This window comes from Vanessa tameamea, chromosome 29 (assembly GCF_037043105.1).
Source record: "Vanessa tameamea isolate UH-Manoa-2023 chromosome 29, ilVanTame1 primary haplotype, whole genome shotgun sequence".
Lineage (NCBI taxonomy): Eukaryota > Metazoa > Arthropoda > Insecta > Lepidoptera > Nymphalidae > Vanessa > Vanessa tameamea.
Genome location: NC_087337.1, coordinates 1,578,838 through 1,606,147, shown reverse-complemented (window position 1 = coordinate 1,606,147; position 27,310 = coordinate 1,578,838). Strand labels below are relative to the sequence as shown.

Sequence of the window (27,310 nt, the reverse complement as noted above, 5' to 3'; positions counted from 1 at the left end):
TTTTTTGACGCACTCGAAGTCGCGGGCACAGCAAGATATTAAATACAATTAAATTGTCCTGCATGGAACTCTTTCGGTCTGTTGTTCTTACACAGCCAAATTACTGAACCGAATTTGATGAAATTTGTTGTGCAGCAAGCTTGAACCACTAGAAAAGACATATGCTACTTTTTGTACCTAACACCTACCGATCCAAACAAAGCGAAACCGCGAGTTACAACTAGTCATTTAAAAAATACACATTATTCGCACAAAATCATATGCATAGGACCTTAACCATGATAATGGTTGACAGCAAAAGAACTAAAAAGGTTAAATAAATATATATATATTACCATCGATCTATTAGTGCCATTCTAGTATGAAAAGATATGTTCTAATTATTGTATTAAATATTTCCGTTTAAGATATTTACTTGTTTCATTTAAATTTATTGAATTAAAAAAAAATGCTAAATTAACCCTTTAGCCTTTGCCAATCAAGAAAAAAAAAGTTTAAACAGAATACTTTTATATATTGACATGATTACTTACAAGTTACAACATATATTTTAATCTGTACATATTTTTAACTGTCTTATCATTGTACAATTTTAAATATATAATTATGTTACATAAAAAATATCATACATAATCCGATAACTATCATCCAACGCTTGTAACTAAATAATAATTACAAAAATTAAATTAAATTTAAATTGATTCATTCAATTTTTCTATAAACTGTTCGCTTTGAGAGACGTTACTAATGAAGATCTTTGCCTAATTAGAAAATTTAAAAAAAAAAAATCGATTTTTATATGAATCGACTAAATCGTTGTGTATAAGCACAGAGTTTCAAATCACGACGATATATACAAATATTAGAAATGCAAAAATATCTCTGTGTTAACTTTTCATGATAAACCCGCTTATCTGGATTAAGTTTATTATGGATATAGTTCGAGTCTCGGAGTATGACAAAGGCTACTTTTTTAATTCACCCCTCGAGGGCGTTAAATGGGACAGTTCGTGTGCTATAACGTAGTTTAATAAATTTCACGCGTCTAAAGCCGCAGGTTCAGCTAGTTTTAAATAAATTTAACTTCAACAATAGATTTAATTGACACTTAATATTACGATGTAACATTTTACATTTAGACGTGAAAGCGTACCGAACAAACAAACAAACGCATTTAAAATATGAGCAATGACAATTAAACCCGAACGGCGTGACTAGTTGAACAATGAACTACAAACACGTTGCATACACGTTTAAAAACCGTGTCAGCGCGCTGAATATTGATAATTGCATATCTACAGAGATAAGGGTTATAATACGGAAACACACACACAGTTCTACATTACAATTTTTTTTATAGAAACGTATATTATTAAGTTAATTTTTATGACATTGATGGAGCAAAGAAATGGCCCTGATGTTAGATTCAAGGCTTGTCAAATATTCGCGTTGTAAGAAAAAAAAACGTTTGACCTTGAGAATTAAAGTGTTATGTCCCTTGTCTACCGTACCACATCAAATGGTATGGACCGTTCAAATAATAATTATTGTATATTAAAGAATATATATATTAAAATGCATGTTTCGAATATATATTTCTTTTCTAATGTATTCATAACTATCAGTTTCGGCTTTATACGATACAATAGGGGTCTAGTTTAGATTTAAGAACAAACAAAGAGGAAAAATATTGCTTTTTTTTAGATAGGAAAGTTTTAAGTTTCGGTTTTTCTCTGCTATAATATGCATGTATTATACATATAAAACTTCCTTTTGAATCATTTTTTACTTCATTGGCGAAAACCTCATTAAAATCCGTTGCGTAGTTTAAAAGATCTAAGCGTCCAGACGGAGGGAAGCGACTTTGTTTTATACTATTTAGAAATACTAAAGCTATAATCACTATTAAACAAAAAATAACAAAAAAACGATCAACAAACAAAGGAGAAAAAGTTACTGAACTGTTTTACCCTTGCTTTTATTATTAATATATATTTTAAATCGAACTTATGCTTCGCCATTTTGTTTTACCACACTTAATATTTTCCAGCGAAAATTTAATTGATTTACGTTATTTTTTTTCGTTATTGAAATAAACGATATTGATAGAAAGCTTCAAATGTTCGAATTAGCATTATATAATGCACCAGACGAAAATATATGGCCGGCCGCCCTTTCCGCTTCGCCTTCAAATAAGTAGAACACGCCATCGTTGTACCTAGAGATTGCGCGCGCAACGCAAAGACGCCATCTTGTTTCTACAGCGTATTATACGCATTACTACATAGTATAAAACAAAGAACTACGTTATAGATTTACTCGCATCATGTATGTTATATATATGTCAAGAATACGTTTTAATATAACATATATTTACTTATATTTTTATACTATATACAATAAATTGTAATAATCTCGACTATGTAAGACTGCAATGCAACTAAATATGTATTTGCATACGTAACAAAAGACTAACTTCTTTTTTTAAATATTTTTTTTATTCAAGCTAAGGAAAATCGCAGTGAGACAAATAAGAAAGTAAAGTCATATCAAACGTGGAAAAATATGTTTTAAATTTATTAAGCGATTCAAATTAGAATCCATTACAGTCTTGTTGGAATTAAATAATTATTAATTGTTATCTATGTTTAGCTTATAAAAAAATATAGTTGAATAGTATATATATATTATAAGTTTTTAAACAACCTAGTTTATAAATTTTGATTAAATAAAAAATCTTTTATACTTAACTAAACTCGGGCCTTGGTTTAATGTCATAAACTAAAAAACTAATCATAAATGATTGTGTTGTACCAATTATAGTAATAGTATTTTTATATTTAATTGATACAAAATAAAATTATTTAATCATAATCATTTAGTCTAAATTTTAAAAGTTAAGGATTGTAGTAATTTACAGTCTCTTAGGCTATGGTAAATTGTAATTTTCCCCCTCATTGTAAAACATTATCTAATTATTACCTTAAATTCAATATGATCTGCTATGGCATAGCAATGACGTTTTGCCTTTAAACTAGATCATGCCTACATAACATTATAAGATGTATTATACATAGTATTGATGTGATAGCTGAAAGTTATACTGCCAAACAGTGTAATCTCAATATAACAAATTCTTGATTTTACTTCGAAATCCCCTTGAACTTATAAAAACCCGTAAGAATTAATACAAAATAAATAATATTTACGTCTAACGAATATATTTATTAAAAACCGCTTTATAACGAATTTCCAATTGAGAGATATAATTTTTTTTTCTTGTAAATCCCTAAAATGCACGAGACAACGCTCATTGAATCGAAAAAAAAAATTACTTTACTACTAATCAAAACTCCACCTTAAAAGTAAAATACAAATGATAATATTATAAGGACAAGTCTTTCAAATTTTATTAATTAAAATTAAATAATACTGAGTAACATAAACAGTCGCAATAGGAGACCAAGAATTACAGGTAACATTTACAAATATTTCTGATACCCTTCAGGTTTATTAAATTCAAGTATTCAAATCACTCGAAAAACTAATTCTACAAAGATCAAATTTGGAACATTATGTCATAACATGACCATCCACTAGGAAATTATTTTTTATAATTTTACCTTTAAAGGGAGGGATACCTATATGAATTTTGCACATATGCTAGTAGTACTATATACTCCATATATTAGTGTGTGTGTGTATTTTATATATTATAACTATTATTAATATAAAAAACAAATATACATAAAATTAATTTAAAAAAATTAAGCCTTTTTTAAATGAGCTACTTTTCTTACATACAATTAAATACAAGATCCTACTTATGGATATGTTATATATAGATATGTGATAAAATAATATGACAGTATGCTGAAAAAAACATAGACAAACACACATAAAAGCCCCTTCAGAACACAGTTAAATTTACAATGACGTAACATGTTGTAAAAACAATTATCTTCCATTAATAATCTTCTCTTCAGTAGACATTTGACTAAACATTCCCAATGCATTGGGCACAGGCAGGCTGTCTTGCGTCACGGGCAAGCCCGCAGCAAGATGCACTGGAATGTTACGTCAATAAGTTTCTCTTCAGATCTTGCCCAATCCCAAGGTTAAATTGCAAAATTGACATTCTAAACAATTCACCGGGGAAATTTAACACGAAATTTACCGCCTAAAGACCGTCGGCCATATTGGTTTCCGTGACGTCACAGTTACGGCGACAATAGATGATCTCATTGGTCTAAATATATATGAACACAAAACTTTACTAATAGACTCATATGCTTCATCTTCTAATAAACATAGAGAGTGATTAATGTTACAGAAATATATTGAAATTTGTTAAAAAAATATTAAATATTTTTTTATTTATTTAGCAGCAAACTAATGGCAAATAATTCTATGTGTTGCTTTTTAAATTAATTTTAAGCCAGCCTAAAGCAAGTTATATCGAATAAAAATAAATAGTAAAAACTCTTGAAATAGTAGTGAGTTAATAAATTTTAAATTTAAGTAAGATTTTCTTTGTGTCAAATAATGTAGGCATGTCATATTTAGGATATCTTCTTGCTTCTCTTCATAATGATGATTAATAACAAAACCCACCCACCATTCGACAAGACTGAAGTCTATAACAGCGTCAGTCGAGCCAAATGACGGGCAGGTCTAATTATTGTCTTCTTTCTTCTGCATACTGCTTTGTTCCCCATATCTTCTTATAGAACTTATTACTACTCATATATATATTTTTTTCAAAATTTATAGAATATTATAAAATTTAGTAACGAGTTAATGTTAAGAAAAGTCATTTTTTATTTATTTATCCATCGAATTATTATTATTTTTTTCATTTAAATTAATCGAACCAAATTAAGCACCGTCAAAATTTTCATTGGTCTTATTAGAATCTAGATTAAAAAAAAAGAATCCGTTGATTTCATTGTTGAGTTAATAAAACATTTGAGAATTAAACCGCGACGTGTCGAACGCAATACTGATAGCTACGAGGGTTGATAAACGTATGACGTGTTGAGCTATTACTATATCCAAGCACACATAATATATATACATATATATTTACCTGGGAGGTGTTACTGTCGAAGACTGCATCGTAAGCGTAGATGCGCGGCGGCTCCGGCGGGCTCACGTTATTCCTGGTAACTGCAATCGTGCTGTTCACGGAGTCTACTGATACGCAGTTATACGCCCCATCAAGTTTTTCCTTCTGGTCCATAGGACGCACGCGCACCACCACTCGAACATTCTCGACCGTAGGCGCGCCCAGCTCCGCGTCCTAGCGTTATAATTACATGAAAATGTATAAAAGACAAGCCACACGTGCCCTCTTGGCGCCTATTGCGTAGTTGAACGACGTACTAGACATGACCCTGACATGAATTTAACGTGACTCACGAAAAATTGAAAGCGCTTCTTATCGTATTGATTTTTAAATGTTTAACTATAAACTCTTTAAACAATCTATGCAGCGTTATCGATTTAACCACGTAATCAAAATTCGCAAATTCCAATGAGAATGTAATATGAATACCTACCTACAAAAAGGAAATGATGAATTATGAAATCATACACGATTTCCGGAAATCACATGATATAGTAACTCATTGAGATCACTTACTGGCATTGTGCACGTTCTTCTTCGACGAGACTGCGCGAGGTTGTATTTATTTTCACACAGGCAGGGTTACGTCTTTGTTTGTCGAATATTAGGTAAAAATCAATACTGACGACCTACTTTTCCCGGGGCCTCTATTCGTTCTTCGAAGGAAATGAAATGACAGATTTGTAGAATGTTACCATATATCAGCACTACTAAGTAAAAGTTATTTATTTTGAAATAAAAAATTCTTACAAGAATATTTGAAAATATAAAATTAATTATAATTTATAGTTATATTTAACTTTTAAAAATTTTAAGTATATGCATTAATATCGAAAGAGAAAGCTTCAATACATATTAAGTACTTTCTAAATTATAAAATAAAATTGATTTTGGAGTAATAATGGGATTTTAATTTTATTCTTATACGTCAATAGTCAGTGTTGATGCTTATAGTCGCCAAGCATGTAGTTTTCTTTCAATTGTATATTTTGTAAATCAATTGTATGAAAACTAAAATGATGTTATTTTTTTCACTTATATACAAATTTATTTTACATTAAATTATAAAACCGTCATGTATTGTTTATGACTAGAGATTTCAATATTTTGTATAAACATTGTGAATTAAAGTTGGTTAAACATGTCAACATTATTTTAGTACAAAGTAATTCTTTTATAATTATAATTAGAGGATTTGGTAATTGGTTAATTAATATTAATTCCTCACTTTTATTATTTCTCATAAAATCTGAAATTTTTACCCTCAAAACAACATATAAAAAAAGTAAATGAATATTGGCTGAAAATAAGAAAATCCGAAGTGTATGAGAAGAAATAGAATTATACATAATAAGTTGCACTATTTTTCGATTAAGCATAAATATAGTAATACTTAGTTTTACATGACAATGTATGACTGACTTTACAAGATCTTATCGATTGGCCGATTGTATTCTCAATTTTGACTAAAGTACGGTCACGTCCCTAGTAAGAAATGTCATACTGTCAGATCCAGATGCTCGATGTTTATTTTTATTGATAAAAAGTAGCATCTAAGATTCTAATGGCTTTCGTGCTTCCATATTATAAATTGCAGTGGTTTAAGAGCAAGAGATCAGTGTGAGACACTTGAAATGTCGGTGGAGGCGGAAAGTTTAGTCCATTTAAAATGTGCCAACGTTGACGAAATAAAAGAGAATGGCAGTAACTCGACGATATCACACGATTCCGGTATCGAAATATCCGATGCGACTTCCGCTACACTGCCTTCACTACACGACTCTGATATATATCATATAAAAATTACAGAAAACGAAAAAATTGGAATGGTATTGAATGTTGATGAATTGCACAACAGTGCCCTAGAAAACGATGGCAGTTCTGACGTATCCACTCCTACCTCCTTGTCCTCTGAGGACAAAGAATTTAATACCTTCGAGATAAGTTCTAAAAACGATGATCTAGGAAATTTATCAGATATCACGAATTATAGTGCAACTGATCAAAACGATAACTTCAATGAAACAAAAATAATTAATAACGAAATCCCTAGTATTGAAAGTAAGGATGACAGCTTAGACAATGTTAAACACTCGAGTAACTTATCAAAAACATGTCATTTGAACAGTGAATCCAACAAAACAGCATCAACATATAGTTTGAATGAACCAAATAACGAAACTACTACTAATCTATCTCCAATAAGCCGTAGTGCAGATAACATATCTAATTATGATACACACCATTTAATCACCAAAGATCTTGATCAAGAAAGGATACTGTCTGAATTTTTAAGCCAAAAAAATAAAGTAAGCGCAACCCAGAAAATAGTACAAGATAATCAACAAAATGCTGATGTAAAATATGCAAGATTACCAAAAGAGATTTTGTCACAAGATCTCGGTAGTATAGTTAAGAACGTCCACGGTATATTTTCCTCGGTTAGCGGTAGTTTGAAGAACGCTTACAATAATACCCAAAGAGTTACACAGAAGCCAATAGTCAAAACTGTTAAACCCGTTACCAATGGTAGGATAATGAATGAAATATTCGAATTCACGGAGGAGAAATCCGTCAACGACATAGCCCAATTACAAAGTGAAAATTCGAATATAAATATAGAACCTGTTCCAAAATCTGACGTTCCAGAATTAGAACATGAAAAGAACGACAGTAATAATGAAATGTTAAAATTGCAAATAGAATCGTTAGAGAGAGTATTATTCGAGCAGAGAAAAGAAAATGCATCCCTCAGAGAGAGAGTCAAACAGCAGTGCGATGAGTTGCAGGCTAAAGATCAAACATTCAAGGATTTAGAGGCTAAAGTTGATTTGGTAATTTTTTTTTCATATTTCTTTTGAGTATTAAAATGAGCTAATGTTGTCTCATGGCAAAATTCCCATCAAGTTCGAGCCATGGGACAACAACAGTTCAAAGATCATCTTATCCGAAGAGTTGCAAATTTAAAACAGGCCAAGCAGCAAGGAGTTTGCATATATGTGATTTTTTAAATATATCTTGTACAATACCTTATTTCTTGTACTGGTAAGTCAGCCACACAAAAATATTAAGTATTCTTGTTTTGAGGCAGACATCAATTTAACGTTGATACATATTAACACATGTGAAATGATTAGACACCAACTTGTGTTTATTTAATACTGTGTCCAATATGTAAGACGATTAGAACATCATCATATCAAAGAGCTAGAAGACCAACATAACTCTGAGCAACAGATGAGAGCCTCCAATGGGAAGCCACTTTGTATGACAGTATCACTGAACAGATATTTTCATAGATTTATGGCTTAAACAAAAAAAAATTATACTGTAAGGAAACATGTGTTGTCTAATCAATCAATCAAAATATACTTTATTCAAGTAGGTTTTTACAAGCACTTTTGAATCGTCATTTAACAAACTATTTAAAGTAATGCTACCACCGGTTCGGAATGTAGATTCTACCGAAGAACCGACAAGAAACTCATTAGTTACTCTTTGTCAACATCTACTAATATTTTGGCACATGTGCCAGTCTTTGCCATACTATGAGACATTTGCACAATATTTCTTTCTCAATTCTAATACTTTCTTGCTCATGATTCAAGTTATTAGTTCAGATATTCTACTGCCTACAGTGATATTTAATATTGTTGTGTTCGACTCGATTCAGAAAAGTGTCAATTGCAATCAGCGCCATCTATCGCTACCGGATAGTAACATATACAATTATACAATAATAATACTGTATACTATACCCTGTTCAAGTTAGCTTGATCTTTTTGACAGACGGGCTAGTGGTGGGAAACAGAAAATATAACATATATAACAGTCGATGGAACGATGGAATGCGTAATTCAAATTAAAATTCAATTTTTTAATTTTAACTTATTTTTCTAAAAAGAGTTATACCAGCTAAAGAGACCTTAACCACTAACCAAAGAGACCCCAACTAAAAGGTTCAACCCCCTTCGTAACAATAACTTAACAATGATCTTTAATAAGAATATTTGTAATCGATATTTGTAGCAGTCACTGCCTGTTATTCGCGTCCCTACCGTCCGACCGATGTAACATTGTACAAGCGTCTATTATATTGAGTGTTTCTATTTAAATATTACTTTGAAGCAATAATATGTAATAGAAAAAGTCATAAAATTTCGGATAACGCTTGAATCTTTGGGAACTTTTGTATAATATGTATTTTTTAAAATATTTTTTAAAATCATTAAATTAAGAAAATAATATTTTCGTCATTGCAAAGTCGATGAGAAAAATGTACATCTATCAAAGAGATCAAGCTATCTTGTACAGGGTATAGTACGTTCTCCGAAACGCGCAAACCTTCTGGACTAAGTTTTATGTTAGGTTAAGTTAGGCATTAAACAAAAAAAAAAAAAGCATCTCATTTATTAGTACCGATATCCATCGAATTTTTTCAGTTACCTTCGTATGCCAAATGGAATAATAAGACATGAAAGGCATGTATTAAAATTAATTGCAGATGTGCAAACGGGCGGAGCAAGCTCAGAAGGAAAAGGATGCAGCTGTGATGCGCTACGCCAGCACTGAGTGTGCTGCTATCGAAGCGAAGAGGGCAGCAGAAGGAGCCACCAGAGCGGAACGTGCAGCAATTGCGGAACGGGAGTTGGCGACTGCAAAGCTTCGTACAGCTAGAGAAGAGAAGCAACGAATTTGTCAACTATATGACGATAAGGTAGAATTTTAATGTAGAATTTTAATTGTAGGTTTCAAATATCTTAATTACTTTTTGTTGTTCAAACCCAGGCAGGCACTACTGAATTTTCATGTGCTTAATTTGTGTTTATAATTCATCTCGTGCTCGGCGGTGAAGGAAAACATCGTGAGGAAACCTGCATGTGTCTAATTTCAACGAATTTCTGCCACATGTGTATTCCACCGACCCGCATTGGAGCAGCGTGTTGGAATATGCTCCATACCTTCTCCTCAACGGGAGAGGAGGCCTTAGCCCAGCAGTGGGAAATTTACAGGCTGATTATGTTATTATGTTATGTAATTACTTTTTGAAATATTTGCAAAAAACCAGACAAATATTTTTTTTGTGATTTTTGCGACCGGTTATTTTTTATGTTAATATAGTTTATTGTACACCACAAACAACAATACATAAATATTATGGATAAACAAAAAAAAAACCAAAAATATAACCAATTGTTTCATGTGTTGAACAATGGGCGGACTTATGGCTAATTAGCCATCTCTTCCAGACAACCCGATCCGAGAGAGATTGGTAAAACCATCGGGTTAGGCGGTGCAGTCATAAACATACATACAAATATTTACACACTAATACTTATACTGAATACATACATAAATATATATATAATAAAATTTTATATATAACGAAATTAATTGAGGTCGTCTAAATTTTACAAAAACCATCACCAAGATTTTTCGAATAGAATGAAACTTCATGACAAAAAGTTGAACAAAAAAAGCACTCCTCGACAAGACTTATGTTGAAAGAATATTAGGGCTTCGTTAAAGTCCAGCTTCGTTGTCGTCGTCATTGTTCGTAGTACCATACACTTATCACATATGCTGCGACCAAACGCAAAACATGGTGTTGTTTTCTGATTTGCCAGTGAGCCAGTGTAACTACAGACACATGGGACATAACATCTTAGTTCCCGAAGTTTTTGGCGCTGACGGTGTAAGGGATGGTTGATATTTCTTACAGTACCAATGTTTATGGTCTGTGGTGACCACACTGGTCGGATCGACGGTATATGACCAGTGAAACATCAGCTGGGAAATGCTGACGTTGTTGATCTTTAACGACTTGAATTGAAGATTGAAGAAACTAAGAGGAATTCGACAGGCTTACGATGTTTGTACGTGATTTCAGTGCCATGAGCTCCAGAACAGTGAACGAGAAGTGAACAAAGTGCGCGAGGAGTTCCGGGAAATTGAAGGTCGTTTGAAATGGACGCAGAGTAAACTACGAATGGAAATGGACGCTTGCAAGGTATGGAGTATTAGGAACTGATCTGATCCTGAGGTGAGGTGCAGAGCTTTAACGATGTTTGTGCAAAGTGTTTTACTTGGTGTTAGGGCTTTATGCAGGCCCGCCTGGGTATATACCACCCGCTCATCAGATATTCTACCGCCAAACAGCAGTACTCACTGTGTTCCAGTTTGAAGGTTGAGTGGGCCAGTTTAACTACAGGCACAAGGTACATAACATCTTAGTTGCCAAGGTTGGTGGCGCTTTGGCGATGTAAGGAATGGTTAATATTTCTTACAGCGATGTTGTCTATGGGCGGTGGTGACCACTTATACGTGACCACGTGTATTGTTGAAAAACCCTCGGGAGTCATAACCTAGCAATTGGATCCTCGAGGTAATAATTTAACAATGTAAATATCTGGATGTCTATTTCCAGGAGAGCACAGAACGGGTTGAGAAATTGTCACAACAAGTCGCAGAGCTCGAGGCGGCCAAGGAAGCAGCCACTGTGAACGCAACTGATTCGATCCGGGCTAAACAATTAGGTACCTATATATTTTTCGTATTATATAAAAGTAACAGCTTGGCTATTTCTCAGGATAGGTGGATACATGTTTGCAGACTTCCTCACGATATTGACCTTCACCGCCCAGCTTAAGATAACCGGGTTGGTACATGGCCATCTTAGCCATTTCCGAGGCTCTAAGGTATATATCGAATCGAAATATGGAGTCCTGGCGGACGATTGTTTTTATTTTCTGTTTCAATGTGGTCCAATTTATCTAACTTGTTTTTTGTTGTATGTTGCCGTTTGGGACCCCCTACTCTTATTTCTTAGGGCCCAAAACGAGAGTGGCACCGCCGGTAACACTACAAAAAAAATGCAAAATAAGTCTTTCGGGCCCTTGACGATGGGGGTCTTGAACATGTGCCTCGTCTACCATAATGGTGATGACAGACTTTTGTCCACAAAGTTTTTCTAACACTCGTAGGATAATAAATTTTGTCAAATCAAAAATTCAAGTCCATGAAAGTTGTCGTTTATGGAAAAGGCGTTTCTCCCTATAGGCCGTGTAGACCGAGCCTAGAGCGGAAAATCTGGGGGCAGGAAGAAAATGGCTGGTGACCTTTTTTTAGTAGTCGCTTCGTCTGTAGTTTATGGCGCGACTAGAACTCACACGTTAACGTTTAAATACTTAAAATGTATACATACTCCATAGGTTTGAAGGTTGAGTGAACCAGTGTAACTACAGGCACGTGAAACTTAATATCATAGTTCCCAGGTTGGTGGCGCTTTGAAAATGAAGGAATGGTTAATAATTCCCACAATGTCTATGGGTGGTGACCACATACCATCAGGTGGACCATTTGCCAATCCGCCCACTTATATATATGTTCTGGATAGGCGCTACCGTCCATAGACATTGACGCCATCAGAAATATTAACCATTTCTTACATCGTCAATACTCTCCCAACATTGGGACCTAAGATGTTATGACCCTTGTGCCGGTTACACTGGCTCTCCCTTCAAACCGAAACACAAAAATACTAAGTGCTGCTGTTTGGTGGTAGAATATTTGGTAAATGGGTGGTATTTACCCACACCCACCACCAAGTGAACTATTTATCACGGAACTTTTTTAATATTCATTACAGAATCAGACTTGAAAGAGAGTCAAGCGACATTAATTATGTGTCGGCATGAAAAGGATGATCTGGACAGACGTCTGACCGTCGCGCTCCAGCAACTAGACACGTGCAGGAGAGAACGGGACGACGCTAGCGGATCTCTCGCTCTAGCCAATGAACAGGTAGACCATTACAAGTATATATATATTTGTTAATATTTTACATAATTATATGAATAATCTTAATTTGTATTTGTAATGATCTCGTGTTGTGATTAACACAAACTTCGAGGATGTTTGGTCGGACGGTTTTTGGTATCTAGAATACGCTAAATCTATGGTCCTATGCCTGAACTCTCTGTGGGTGACAGATAGCCGGGAAGAGACGATGCAGTCTTGATTGTACACACTGTTACTTCAGTAAGATAGAAAACTTCAATGACTTATATGGGACGAGGATTGAATCTAGGATCTGGATCTGCAGTCTTAGAAGCTGGTCACGAGACGAGCGAAGCAATTAATAGTAATAATGAGGTTTACATGTTTAGATCGAGTCGCTGAAGGAGAGTAATGAACGTTTGGAAGAGGAAGCGGCCGAGCTAGCAGCGTTACGTGCAAGAGCGGCGTTGGCTGACACACTCGAAGCTCAGCTGCAGCGGTGAGTTACTATAACACAGATGACACACACAATGAGAGAAAAAGACATCCAATCACGTAAAACTTTTTCCAACATAATCTCTTAACGAAAATTACTATACCCCGTACAAGATAGCTTGATCTTTTTGACAGATAAATTTTTCTGATCGACGTAACTTTGCAATGACGTACATATTATTATTTTAAATTAATGATTTTAAAAATTGTATAAATATTTAAAAAAAACACATGTAATACAAAAGTTCCTAAAGATTCAAGCGTTATCCGAATTTAAAAAGTTATGTTATTGTTACGAACGGGGGTCCTTTTAGTCGAGGTCTCTTTAGCTGGTAAAACTCTTTTTAGAAAAATAAGTTTAAAAAAAAAATTGAATTCTAATTTGAATTACGCATTCCATCGTTCCATCGACGGTTATATATGTTATATTTTCTGTTTCTCATCACTAGCCCGTCTGTCGAAAAGATCAAGCTAACTTGAACAGGGTATAGTAGTAAATATTTTTTGTTGTTGGCTTTTGTAAGCATTTTTGAATCGTCATGTTATAATGTTAATTTGATCGTAAAGCTAGCATCGAACGATATTACGAGTATCGTGAAGCGATATAGCATCACAAATATTATTATCATTAACGTAGACGGGAAGATCATTTATGTATACCTTGAATAGAAAAGGGCCCAGAAATGATCCTTGTGGAACACCCAATTTTATTAAAGAAAACTTTTCTTGTAATATTTTCTTGTATTGCGAATCCAACACCAACACCGGCTCACTCATCCTTCCAATTGAAACATTACAATACTAAGAATTGCTTTTTGTTGGTGGAATATGTGGTAAGGGGGTGGTGTCTATCCAGAGGGTTTTTCACAAAACCCTAGCACCAAGTACAAGTTTCTTTCTACGTTCTTCTTCTCGTAGTCGAGTGACATACCCAGATTGTCTCGTACAATTGTCTGTGGGGTATATGGAACCGAGAGAAATCTCGGTTCCATAACTGTAACGGCAAACCAGGAAAACGTTATCGACATCGATCTGTCGCCAGTGAGACGGAGCGCGCGTGGACGGCGGAGCAAGCGCTGAGCACGGAGCGCGCGCGCGCCGAGACCTGCCTGCGCCGCGAGGCCGCCGCGCTGGAGCACGCCGCGCGCCTCACCGCCGCGCACGTGCACGAGCGCGCGCGCGCCGCCGAGCACGACGCCAAGGTGAGCCCGCACTCCCCCACCACCGAGCGCGAGGGATCCGTGGCGTTGCTGGACTGGCTTTTGTAATCGTATCCATGAAGCAGTCGAAACAAGATGAAACTAATAATATTACAAATTTTTAATAACCTCACCACTATTCAAGAAGTCATTTTCCCGGTATGAACTCTTGTTGCCCAGACTTCCTCAGATGCTCGTATTAAATCTACCCCCCCCCCACCCTCCACACTTTCACAATATTGTTACTAATGTATCGCATTTAAAAAAAACTTGCTCAGGCTCAAGCTCTGGCCGCGGACAACACATCCCTCCGGGAGACGGTGCAGGTGTTGCAGGAGGAGGCTGGCAAGTTAAGATCAGCGTTAAATGATGAGATGGATCGACGGAATAAAGAGAACCGGGTGCTGGCTAGGAAGGTAAGAAATATCTGCATAAATGTCACACAGAGCTGGATTTAAAGTTCTGGAAGCCTGGAAGTTTTATTTTACAAATTAGTTCGAAAATTTTCATTTCCATCGAAAGCCTTTTACACATAAGTCGCTTTTGACGTATTAGTATGTTTCATGCCTTTATACTGGATCTGTATAAATTAATTCCAGGTGGCAGAACTAACAGAGGAAGCTGCAGAGGCAAACAAGAAGTTGGAGTACGAGCAGGGAGAGAACAGCGTGCTGAAGAAGAAACACGCGAGTGCCATAAAGGTGCGACATAATTCTTGTTTAAGATAAGCGACGGCCTCGGTCTAGTGGCTAGATCGGGTTTTTTAAGTGAAAACTTCTTAGGGGAGGGTAAACCGCTTCGTTACGTAACGCGTTACGCCGCCAGCCTGTCTGGCTTTCGTTTCTCTAATACATTCAGTTACAATTCTAAAATCGTATCTAAATACACAAAATTCTAATTTAAATATTCAAGAATTGTAACTAAGAATTAATTATACTTTATAGTCAATTAAATATTTCATGCGCTTATTTTGTGTTTATAATTCATCTCGTGCTCGGCGGCGAAGGAAAACATCGTGAGGAAACCTGCATGTTTCTAATTTCAACGAAATTCGCCCACATGTGTATTCCACCAATATGTATGCTCCAAACCTTCCCCTCAAAGGGAGAGGAGGCCTTAGCCCAGCAGAGGGAAATTTACAGGCTGCTAATGTAATAAATAACCTTTCCTTACATTATCACATAAATAAAATAAACTAAACTTTTCTCGAGTTTAGCAATTTCAATATTAAATAGTTCAACTTAGACTAGTTTAAGTTATCATTTCTGTCGTTCATCACAAGACGCACATGTATTATTTTTAATCCAAATATTTTCAGGAACAGGCCGGAGTTCGTTTAAAGTGTGTAGGATAGGATTCTAGAGAGAGGGAGAGGGGATAAAGAGTGCTCCTGTTTTTTTTACCCATATATATATAATTTCAGGAATTAAATCGGGAATTAAACCGAGCTCTTAAACGAATAGAGATGCTCGAAGCGAAGCTACCTCAAAATGACGCCAACTCGACTAGAACGGGTAAGATTATTTGGCCAATTTAAATTAAATAGTTTTGAATTATAAAAATAAATTTTGTAGAATCTCATCAGATATTTCACCGATCAACAGTAATACTTGGTACTATTGTTTTCTGGTTTGAAGGGTGAGTGAGCCAGTGTAACTATAGACACATTCAGTCTATTATAGAAGTATTATAGAAGTAGGAAAAAAGATAAATAAACTTTAGATTTATTCCATAGTGAATATCATAGATTTATCAAGCTCTCGACCAATGATGTCGTGTCAATTTGCTGTCAAATGTTGTTTATTTGGCTTTGTTACCTGTTATGGTTGGAATAGTGTATACATAAAATCTCAGTTGTCAAGGTTGGTATCGCTTTGGATGTAAGGTATAGTTGATACAGTTCTTATCCCTAACAGCACCAATAGTGATAACCACTTCATGACGAGTGGTCCATTTGTATTAAGCTATGTAGTTTCATACAAATAAATAATATTTATATAGGATACAAGATGGCCCAGTGGTTCGAATGCGAGTATCTTAGTCGATGTGAATGAATCATTCAATTCGGTGCTCCCTGTCAAGGAAACCTGTGTCTAACTTTAATGATATTCTGCCATCTGCCATGCTCCAAACTAATTCAAAGGGAAATGAGGCCTTAGCCCAGCTGTGGGACATTTGCAGAATGTAATATTATTTATTATTATTAAAATAGCTGACAAAGATCAATTTTATAAGACTCTTTGTGTATTGGTTTAAAGATGATGCTCTTGTTACAGGTTCTGTGTCATCTTTAAGCAGTATCGACAGTCCGCACGATGAACGCGTTCAGAATGGACACGCAGACATACCAGACGTGCAGGTACTATATAGATTATAGATAAATATAATACTGTCTATTATCTCTATCGATAAATATAATCTATATTCCCGATACTATTGCATAGTTTATACAGTATGTCTTTTTTAATAATTTTGTATCTTAAGATAAGGTTTTCTATAGAATTGTTGTGTATTCATAAATTCTTTATATATTTCACGCATACAGAAGGAAAATGAGGTTTCGATGGTAAGGTTATGATCTCCAATACATAGTTCATATTATATACAGTAAATTTATGTAATATTAATTATATGTTAAAGTTATGTACTAGTTGACGTTTGCTTGCGTTTTATGGGTGATCATAAGGTGTTAGGTTTAATAAAGTAACCTGTCTGTTGTCTGTATGTTCCTGACTAACTAACCTGGGGTTCAAACTTGCTTTATACCAAATTTAATCAATTTCGGTTCTGTGGTTTGGCCTTGGAAGAGTAACAGACAGACAGAGTTATATTTGCATTTGTAATATTAGTATCGATTACATAAACGTCACAAAAATGCTAATAACTATACAATAATTAACTTTATCGCTTAAGAGAGTCTAGAAAATGAACGCATAGAATATTTTAAATAGTAAAAAATATGGACTAAAGATAAAGTTGTCGGTTACCTATAAAAATGACTTTGGCTTAATGTTGAAAAAAAGTAACTACTGAGTTTCTTGCCGGTCCTTCTAGGTAGAATCTGCATTTGGAACCGGTGGTAGCTTCACTTAATATAGTTTATTAAATGACGATTCAAAAGTGCCTGTAAAAGCCTACTTGAATAAAGTATATTTTGAGTTTTTTATTTTGAAATTAATTAATGTTTAGTTAATTTCACACATTATTAATATATTACTAACAAAACAAAATTACTTTTATTAAATTTATTACAAGAATACATTAATAAACAAAATACTTTTATCAATTTGTGGTTTGCGATTATTAATAGAATAGTATAACTCCCGCCAAAAGCGAAGAATAAATCAATAAACTAATCTGTCAGTTTGATACAATGACGTTCGGATAGTCTGATTAATTCCTCTTTATAATTTTATTATTACAGATAAAAAATTCAAGCTTCTTTGATAAATTATTTGCAAAGGTCTGTGTTATTTAATTTATGTAGAAATAGATATACATTTTAACATAGATTAATGATACACAGAGGTGTTTCAAATATTGTAGATGTATTGAAGTAAAATATCATTAAAATTAATCTTAGTGTAATTTCTCATTATGAAAGCGTTCATAAAATAATTATTCTATGTGATAGTTAATCTGTAAGCAAGACATTTTTAGAGAATAGTTATCCAAGTGTGCGTGACTTCAATTCTAATCACAGGATGCTAAGACGATATATAACACCATCTCAAAGTCACATTCCAAATATCAGTCGAGAGAATCTACGACTTCTCGACAGACATTTTGATGATGAATAATAAATATCTATAGAAAAAAAATAACTAAATTTAAATTTTGATGACGTCGCTATTAAATATATGCAGGTATTTAGATTTGGGGCAATACAAATATAATAATAAAAAATAACAAAACTGACTCTGACATGACGCATAAACGGTAGACGAAAACTAGACAGCGGATGGGGTCCAGTAGTCGCGCATCTCAGACAGCAAACAGTCCCTTACCGAGCTCCCCCCCCAGCCGGACCAGCGGCTGCTGGTGGAGCGCATCGTATCGCTGCAGCGCGCGGCGGCGGCGCGCTCGGAGCGCTGCGAGTTCCTGCAGGAGCACTGCGCGCAGCTGACGCGCGAGCTGCGCCGCAAGTCGCGCGTGCTGCGCGCCGCGCTGCCCGCGCTGCCGCCCGCCGCGCTCGCCTCGCGCGCCGCCGACCAGCACAAGGTCTCCGACCACTTCTTTCTTATATATATTTTCGGGTAGACGTGTGGCGCCACTATTATATTGATGGTGAGCGGTAGTGGAGTCGAAGACGGCCAGAACGTTCAGGAAGAATCGACTGCATTCGCCGTCCTCGCTATGCCACTATGCGAGATGCCTCTTCATAGATTATAAGAGGGGAACACGTGTTCTGGTAGAGAGTTCCATTTTTTGGTAGTGTGACGGAGAAAACTGTTGCCAGATTTCTTCGTGCGCTATAGAATTGATGTCACAGCTGGGCACTGATATCGAGAGCCAGCACGCGTAGACTTGTAATCGTTTTGTGATATAGGCGGGCGGGCGAATGGGTCGCCTGATGGATACCCGTATCCTGCCGCAGATTACATATGACCAACGTTATTCCCATTGAACAACTTAAAGGAAGGGTAATGACTTCGTATTAAATACCCGTACGAAGTCGAGACGGTCTAGTAAAAATTAAAATGTAACAATGTTTACCTAGATTTGAACCCGCTATACCATGTCAGCTCTTAATTTGATGTAATACTAGCTATCCGTCCCGGCTCCACACGGGTAAAAACTATATACAACTTTTAGATCGAAGAACAAACATAATAAGACAAATTCTTATTGAAATTCTCGGCTCTTCTCAACTATAATATGCACGTATTATACATGTAAACCTTCCTCTTGAATCGCTCTGTTTATTGATGAAAACCGTATTAAAATCCGTTGCGTAGTTTAAAAGATCCAAGCGTACAGACGGGAAGCGACTTTGTCTTATACTATATAGAGATATTCGGTTGTGTTGTAATTGAAAACAATCATTCAACTATAATGTATGTATATTGGTATTAAAATTTGTATTGTTTTCAACTCACGCTGCTTCAGACGAAAAGGAAATTTTCTAAGGTAATAATCATTTAAATAATAACACAGATATTTATTTATTAATATATTTATTATAAATTACATTTATATATGTCACAGTAAGATTACAAACATCCTTAGATTACAATCTGTCCCGCGTCAAATTGTCAACTGTCGAAAGTTCTCCCTGATTGGTCGGTCTTATTGTAAGAGCGACCAATCATATTTCACCGTTATTATTCGGTAGCTTACAATATATCGAAGTAAATTTCAGTTAAATTATAAAAACTAACCTAACCTAACCGAAATATTGTGAACTATCGGAATTGTTTATATTTTGTTGCAAATTGGATAAACGTTCACAATCTATCGACAGTTTATAATTGCGCAAAATAGATTATAATCTAACGGTATTTGGAATTTTACGGTGAAATAATATGGCGGATGCCGGGGAGGCGAGACACATAACGTTCAACCAATCAGCGCGCGAGATGCATTCCGTTCTACGCCAGTTCACAATTTGACCGCTTCTTGTTTGTAATCTCGATCGAGATGGCCCAGTGGTTAGACGAGATGGCCCAGTGGTTAGACGAGATGGCCCAGTGGTTAGAACGCGTGCATCTTAACCGATGATTTCGGGTTCAAACCCAGGCAGGCACCACTGAATTTTCGTGTGCTTAATTTGTGTTTATAATTGATCTCGTGCTCGGCGGTGAAGGAAAACATCGTGAGGAAACCTGCATGTGTCTAATTTCAACGAAATTCTGCCACATGTGTATTTCACCAACCCGCATTGGAGCAGCGTGGTGGAATATGCTCCAAAACCTTCTCCTCAAAGGGAGAGGAGGCTTTAGCCCAGCAGTGGGAAATTTACAGGCTGCTAATGTAAAATGTTTGTAATCTTACGGTGACATATTATGTATGTGTAGATTTAATTTAAAGAATAGCAATGTCCCTTTATAAGGAATGACTATTATTCCTATTTACCCCTTTTTTTAAGCTTGTATTAGGAGTGGAGGTGACAATGGCAACACACAAGGTTTAAGGTCGATCTTGCGACTCTACATCGCTAGAGGGCCATTAAACCATCGCACTATTGACGCTTAAACTGCTTTAATTTTTAAATAAACAATTATCTGTGTCTCTATTGTTCTGATTGGCGTTATTGTTGGATGTGTGTGCATGGTTTTTTAATAAGGTCACATTACATAGTAAACCTTCTTAGTATGCATTATACTTGGCCTTTGTTCAAGCCCCGGGTCGGGATAGTGAAAAATTACCAGCCTCGTGGTAGTTTGTGTATATACGTGCCAGAAATCACATCACCACCAAGCAACAATATTTAGTATGATTGGGTTCTGATGTTATCAGTGTAAGTGTAACTACAGGCACAAGAGACAACATCTTCAAAGGTTGTTCTCTAAAGGTTGGTGGCGCATTGGGGATTTAAGGAATGGTAAATATTTAAAGCGCGAATATCTATGGTGGTAACCACTTACCATCAGGTGGCCCATTAGCCAGTCCGCCTGCCTATGCTATAGAGAAATGCATGTGAAACCGTTAGTCCTGTCATGACTTTCACGGTTGTGTGATTATGAGGCTGCTCTTGTGTTTATATTATGTTCAGTACAGCAAGGCTATGAATATTTTGCTTGAGTAGTTTTATAGATAGTATATTTTATTTTTCGCCGTTAAAAAAGTATTTTTTAACGCTCAGATATTGCATTGATATTAAGTTATGACTGCTTCGTTAATTTAGAGGCTAGATAAGGCGGCAGATCTCGAGGTCGTGTGTTTGAAACACAGCTCCGGCTGATAAAAAGTTATTGGGTTACTGTATCGAAAAATTCTCAGTGACAGCCGGAGTATGGACGTTAGAAGTGTGCAGCACGAGAAGCACTCGTACCGGTCGTACCGGATTCGCCGTTCCATTGGATTAGGAGAGTGGGGGGGGCAGAGGGTGCATCTGTGTTTGTATGTCCTGCGTTATTGGCTGGTTTTTCCTTGAGATTGGTCGCCCTAGCCGAAATCGGTTAGGATGACATCAATATTTAATTATAAGAAAAATTTATTGTGATTTTTTTTTGTTGGAATTTTGTCCAATTTAAAATTCCTTCTTAACTTTTGAGGATGTGTAGCCTGTTTTTTTTATCGGTGCAGGATTACGTTAGAACGTAGGAGATGTTAGATGATAGTCTTCTTATGTAAACGATTTGACAAACAAATATTTGACCAATGAATGAGTTCATTGGCATATATAAATTGACATTTGACAGTATCCTGTAGTTTTCACTTACGAAGGTAGAATAGAACATACGTCGTCACTTATTGTATGATAATCACTTGGTGGTGCAAGTTTGGGTAGGTAACGTCAACAGAAACGAAAGCGAATACAAATGTTAGTGTGTGTTGTAATTCAAAATTTGTTACGTTAATAGTTAATAAGAATTTTTCACGGGAAAGGTTCCGAGGAATTGTTCGGATTAAACCCGGCTGCTGAATTTCACCTTCGGACATCTCGTCAAAATTCCAAATATCACCCGCACCACCTAGATGTCCGAAAATCCACAACAGCGCGATTTTTAAAACATTTTCTGCCTCGCACAACCACTCTGTGGAAACAGAACCTTCAAGAAAAGAGCGTACTCATTCCTTAAAGGCTGGCAACGCACCTGCATGCCCCCCAACGTTGCAGATGTTCATGGGCGGTGGTAATCACTTTCCACCAGATGAGCCTCCAGCTCGTTTGCCCCCTATAACATAAAAATAATAATAATAATTAAAATGACAGTGATTTTGACGTATCAACAAAAAGACGCGTCGTTTCGCACTGCTGGTAATTTGTATTCGCTTTTGTAGCTTTACTTTAATGTTCCGTGCGCTCCATCTGTAATTGGTTTTGTAATATGAGAAAAAAAATAAAAAAAATCTTTATATAACAGAGTGAAATCGCGCAACTCGGCGGTGGTGCGATGGCAGCGGTATGGGGGGGAGACCCTGGTGGGATGACGCTCGAACTATCGCTGGAAATGAACAAGCGACTTCAGGCCGTTCTCGAGGATACGTTACTGAAAAATATCACACTTAAGGTAAGTTTAAGATGATCATTGATGATCATTCATCAACATTTAAACCAGGGTAGGCACAACTGAATTTTGAAGTGATCGGTGACGAAAGACATCGTGAGGGTATCTGCATTTGTCCTCATTTGGAGAAGAGTATGCTCTAAACCTTCTCAAGAAGAACTTAATCCCAATAGAGGGCTATTCAGAGGATGTTAATTGCAAAAAAAATATAATTGATTTCAGGAAAACATAGACACATTAGGAGAAGAAATTTCAAGATTGCGCGAACAAGTGAAAAACAACGAGAACAAATAATACGATCACAAGTACCTTAAACCTTCGTAAATTTATTTATGCTTCTCTCTCTCACATATGGATTTAATCTTCCGTCTCTTTCGTACATATGTGTCATTTAAAAACGTCAAAATATGGCGCTAAAGCTATCACATGTACCTTAATTCGTTAATTTATTTGTATAGGACGTTGTCTCTTTCTCGCGTATGGAATTGATCTACCGTCTCGCTCGCACTTGTATTTATATGCGGTATATTTTTTTTGTTATTAATCTTATAAATCTTACATAATTCTTGATAGAGTGTCGCAAAAGAACTAAAACAAACGAGCCAAATTTATTGTCTTGGTGTGTGACAGCTACGCTTGACACTCGCCGAACGTCATACTTTACTAGTGTGCGTACTTAGAGGCCAACTGTGACCGCTACTTTTCGACGTGTTCTCATCTTTGACAGTTTATCTAGACACAATAATTATATCTTTTGATATGAAAAGACTTGAACTCTTGAGCCCTCTTATACAAGTCCCCTCCCATCTGATCCCCCCCACTGCCGCTTGTTTTAACATAACTTTATATGAAACAACTAACTTTCACCTCTAATACCATTTTACTTAACGAAATTACTACCCAAGTTTACATTAAATTAACATAATTTTCAACTAATATATTGTCAATTTATAAATCTATTCTATTATATTCTACAAACAATGATCTATTTACGATAAGGTCTAAATTTAATCGGAATATAATAGGGATCGTATCGTAACCGATACAAATAAATAGCATTAGTCCTCAGTTAAAATTAAGCTAGGGGAAAAATGAATATTCTATTGGTTTGTTTTGTAGATCGGCTTGCAACAAGGGGGTCATGAAAACACAATAAAGACATTAATTGACACACATTAAGTTCACACACTTTAATAATTCTTACCTGCATTATAAAATCATCAACGCAATAACGAGTGTTTACTCGAACATGTCGTCTAGATCACGAGCGGGCAGTTCCTCAAATAGTTTACCTATACGCATCCGAGCACACCTCGGCACTCGGTACATTTTCAAATCTTAACTTTGCGTATATTTGTGATCTTACGTAAGAACTATCAAGACTCCTTTATAAGCAAAAAAATAAAACACGGTCGACCCTCAACCCTAAATCGTCTTACATAATCCCTTAAAAGTTAGTAGAATTGTTCTTCACTTTATGAGAAACTGTTAAGCGTCGTTCAGATATACGTAATCGAAGTGTAATACAAAAGTGTGAGCGAGACAGCGTCTGCGAAAAGGAGACATGATTATTTAATTATATTTCGTATAAATTTAAACATTGTAAGTGAACATTCCATTTGAAATTTGTGCTGTATGACATTGTATGTTTTTTTTTTTTTAATTGTTGATTAATGTGTACGCAAAGGTGATTTAACTTTTAAATTGTTCCAATTGAAACAAGTGTTGCCAGTTACTGTGTAATTAAATGAACTATTAATTAATATGCGTGTAGATTCTGAAACACTAATAATTACTTAAAACTAATTTTTGGTCTGGTTCTGGGGAGGTATCATTAAACATGTCTGATCTCGTTTTTATTTTAAACATAGTTAGTTGGCATTCAAGTTAATTAACGTATGTAAGTACGACTTCTTATGATTTAAAATTGACTAATTAAAAAAACGGTGGTTTTAAGTTTGATTGAACTGTTTATTTATTATAGACAAAAGGAATTTATCTTCTAAGAATACATGGTTTGTACTAAGTTAAACAAAGACAGGGCGATATTTGATATCGGATGTCAACACCGATATTTAATCCAAATATCCGTTACACAACCGATGTCACAAAAATCGGATATCGCCCGTGCGTTCTTTGGACCGATGTTTTTACGTCGCTCACTTTTCCACCATATTATAGCTCTCTTTCCCTCTCTCTATGCAGTATATATTTCTCTCTCTTGAAACGTGTCACTTTTTTTTATTTTTGTTTCAATCCCCGTCCACTGATCAACTATCGGATTACATAAGAAATGTCACTTATAAGTGTCATTTCTTTATAATAAAAGTAAAAAAATGAACAAACCCCTTTATGAACATATTCTATGCATATTATAATCTTAGAAAATATTTTTAATGAATTAAAGTTTATGAGCAGTGGTTTCATTTGTACTTCCGTCTATTTAATAAAAAAAGAAACGGGATAGTTAAAGGTTAAACTCACTTTTTGCATAAAATTGAGTGGATTATTGTGATTTGATCATTTATACGTAGAAAATTAACGATTGAAAATGTTCTAGAATTTTGTCGAATGTGTGGCGTCGATTTTATATTACAGCTAAACTATAGAAAAACGTAAAGTGTTGCCATAAACAATATTATATAATGTCTTTAAATATTATTTTTATGACAGATAAGCCTGTATTTTCTAATGTATTGTTTATTATGTTAAAATAAATTAAATTTAAATAATTATAATGACGATCCAATTGTAATTATAAATTTGTAATCGATTTTACCCTTAAATGTTGCCATTTGTAAAGACATGCGTTGACTATTACATACATAATCATTTCTGAAAACATATATGTGGGATGTAGGGTTGGAAGAAACCACGATTCAATTTTCATTATTTCCTTGGTTTTACGAAAGAGTACGTCATACGTAATTCCTTCTATTCCATCTCGCTTACACTTTCATAGTTCTCTCTCATGCTGTCTCCCTAATCGCTGCGCTAAAATTCTTACATATATAAATTTATTTTTAGTATTTGATGAAAATTAAATTCACCCTTGTCGCAAATATTGGTATTATATACTAAAACCTTCTCCGAAACGCGTTGCATCTTCTGGTGTAAGTTTTATGTATATTGGTTTAGTAGAAAGTTAGGCATGATCGATGAAAAAGACGCGCATTTAGGGGTTCATTTTACTGTGACAATTAAATTAAATGATTAAGTGATAATTTTGAACGTTGGTAACACTGTTCAAACCCGTCTGTGTAGCACTCTCAGCAGATCTTGAACGTTGCACGAAAGTTGAATGGTGTTGTTACAGATATGGGAAGTAATGATTTCATTGTTATCGCATTTAATGTGTGTATGTGTGTTGTCTATGGTCGGTAACGGTATTTGTATTGTACTTTAATCTTTGTAAATAAAATTTGCCAATCATTCCCAATGATAATAGATAGAAAATAAATATGTTTAATTTTTTTTTAAATAATATAGACATACAAATCGTAGTTAAATTATAGATATGTTATATATATGTTGTAAGATTATTGTGAAAGTCATAATATTATGATTTTACTTATGATGATGAGTCGTCTCTGTTTCGTGAAATTTATAAACGAATTAAGTTAAAATTGAATTGCATTGGATAATATTACTTATGTTATAAGCACGAGGGCTTATTTTACAATTAAAATTATTGAACAACCGTTTAAAAGTGAAAAGAACACTGATTGGTCCGCACCTAACATCATTTGCTATTGTTAAACCAATCAAATCGCACCGCTCTTAGTGTTGCTACTTAATAATTCTCGACTAATAATTTTTAAATATATGTATAAAAATGTCCAGTGAAATTGTAATTTAATTATAACTGGTATAATAAACAGTATCTAAAACGGGATATTTACCATGTTTTTTATTTTTATTTGGTGGAGCTCGATATTTCGACATTATCTACGAATGTCTTGTTCACGAGAAGTGATAAAAATAAAAAACATGGTAAATATCCCGTTTTAGATACTGTTAGTAATAAAAATAACCATGTTAATTTAAAATCTGGTATAATAAAATTATCATATGAGAGATTTTACAATAAAGTTACAAAATATTTGTCATCGAGTGTTGAATACGTATTGTCATAAGCGGAAGTCTGACTACGACATAAAAAGAAATATATATTCTGTAGACTGTAGCGGTAATGGACGGTGTAGTACTACATTAAACGAATCAATTAATTATAAAGCGACATTATTCCTGAGCTATGGGGTATAAATACTAAAATCTTTTTTTTTTTTTATAAATAAATTGCACTCGTGTGAAAATGGGCTGGTAGTTGTTTTATAATCTGACACGTCGGTACTGCTTCGGGTGACGACAATACGAGATACTAGTCCTCATTGCTATAAATAATAAATATTTTTTATTTCCTGTACATTTATAATATAAAAGTCGAAGATTTCATTACATTCTTTAACGAAAATGAATTGGAACACGGCGGTCGTCGTATACTTTGCATATTTATCACATAGCATTTATAATAG

General features: G+C 34.8%; 3 protein-coding genes across 5 annotated transcripts in view; 1 reads left to right on the top strand and 2 right to left on the bottom strand.

The window, feature by feature from the left end:
- LOC113395877 (kinesin-like protein KIF3A) overlaps positions 1 to 5,804 on the bottom strand; it is a 31,778-nt gene extending 25,974 nt beyond the window's left edge. For both annotated transcript variants that reach the window (XM_064219687.1, XM_064219688.1), the window contains exons 1-2: positions 5,645 to 5,804; positions 5,090 to 5,302 (exon numbers count right to left, since the gene is read on the bottom strand). In XM_064219687.1, the coding sequence (XP_064075757.1) occupies positions 5,090 to 5,302; positions 5,645 to 5,650 (219 nt within the window). In that variant the 5' untranslated portion in view covers positions 5,651 to 5,804. The remainder of the gene's footprint in view (positions 1 to 5,089; positions 5,303 to 5,644) is intronic.
- The window catches only part of LOC113395897 (hemolin-like), a 284,073-nt gene that overhangs the window by 180,511 nt on the left and 76,252 nt on the right, over positions 1 to 27,310 (bottom strand). The gene's annotated exons all lie outside the window — the stretch shown is intronic.
- On the top strand, positions 6,610 to 23,267 carry LOC113395874 (coiled-coil domain-containing protein 186). 2 transcript variants are annotated; one of them, XM_064219685.1, is made up of 16 exons: positions 6,610 to 7,962; positions 9,633 to 9,845; positions 11,019 to 11,138; positions 11,556 to 11,664; positions 12,777 to 12,931; positions 13,297 to 13,406; positions 14,445 to 14,604; positions 14,880 to 15,017; positions 15,201 to 15,302; positions 16,025 to 16,115; positions 16,878 to 16,960; positions 17,147 to 17,167; positions 18,625 to 18,822; positions 19,711 to 19,731; positions 22,632 to 22,778; positions 22,998 to 23,267. In XM_064219685.1, the coding sequence occupies exons 1-16, from the start codon at positions 6,763 to 6,765 to the stop codon at positions 23,067 to 23,069; spliced, it is 2,940 nt and encodes a 979-aa protein (XP_064075755.1). In that variant the 5' UTR covers positions 6,610 to 6,762; the 3' UTR covers positions 23,070 to 23,267. The 2 variants fall into 2 exon arrangements, with proteins under 2 accessions (XP_064075755.1, XP_064075756.1); XM_064219686.1 differs by lacking the exon at positions 19,711 to 19,731 and having other exon boundaries at positions 22,998 to 23,266.

Excerpts from the sequence above, each read along its gene's own strand:
- LOC113395874 (XM_064219685.1), top strand. The coding sequence starts at position 6,763 with ATGTCGGTGGAGGCGGAAAGTTTAGTCCATTTAAAATGTGCCAACGTT. Across the intron at positions 12,932-13,296 it reads TCGCTCTAGCCAATGAACAG|ATCGAGTCGCTGAAGGAGAG; the intron begins GTAGACCATTAC and ends TTACATGTTTAG. Across the intron at positions 16,116-16,877 it reads CGCCAACTCGACTAGAACGG|GTTCTGTGTCATCTTTAAGC; the intron begins GTAAGATTATTT and ends CTCTTGTTACAG.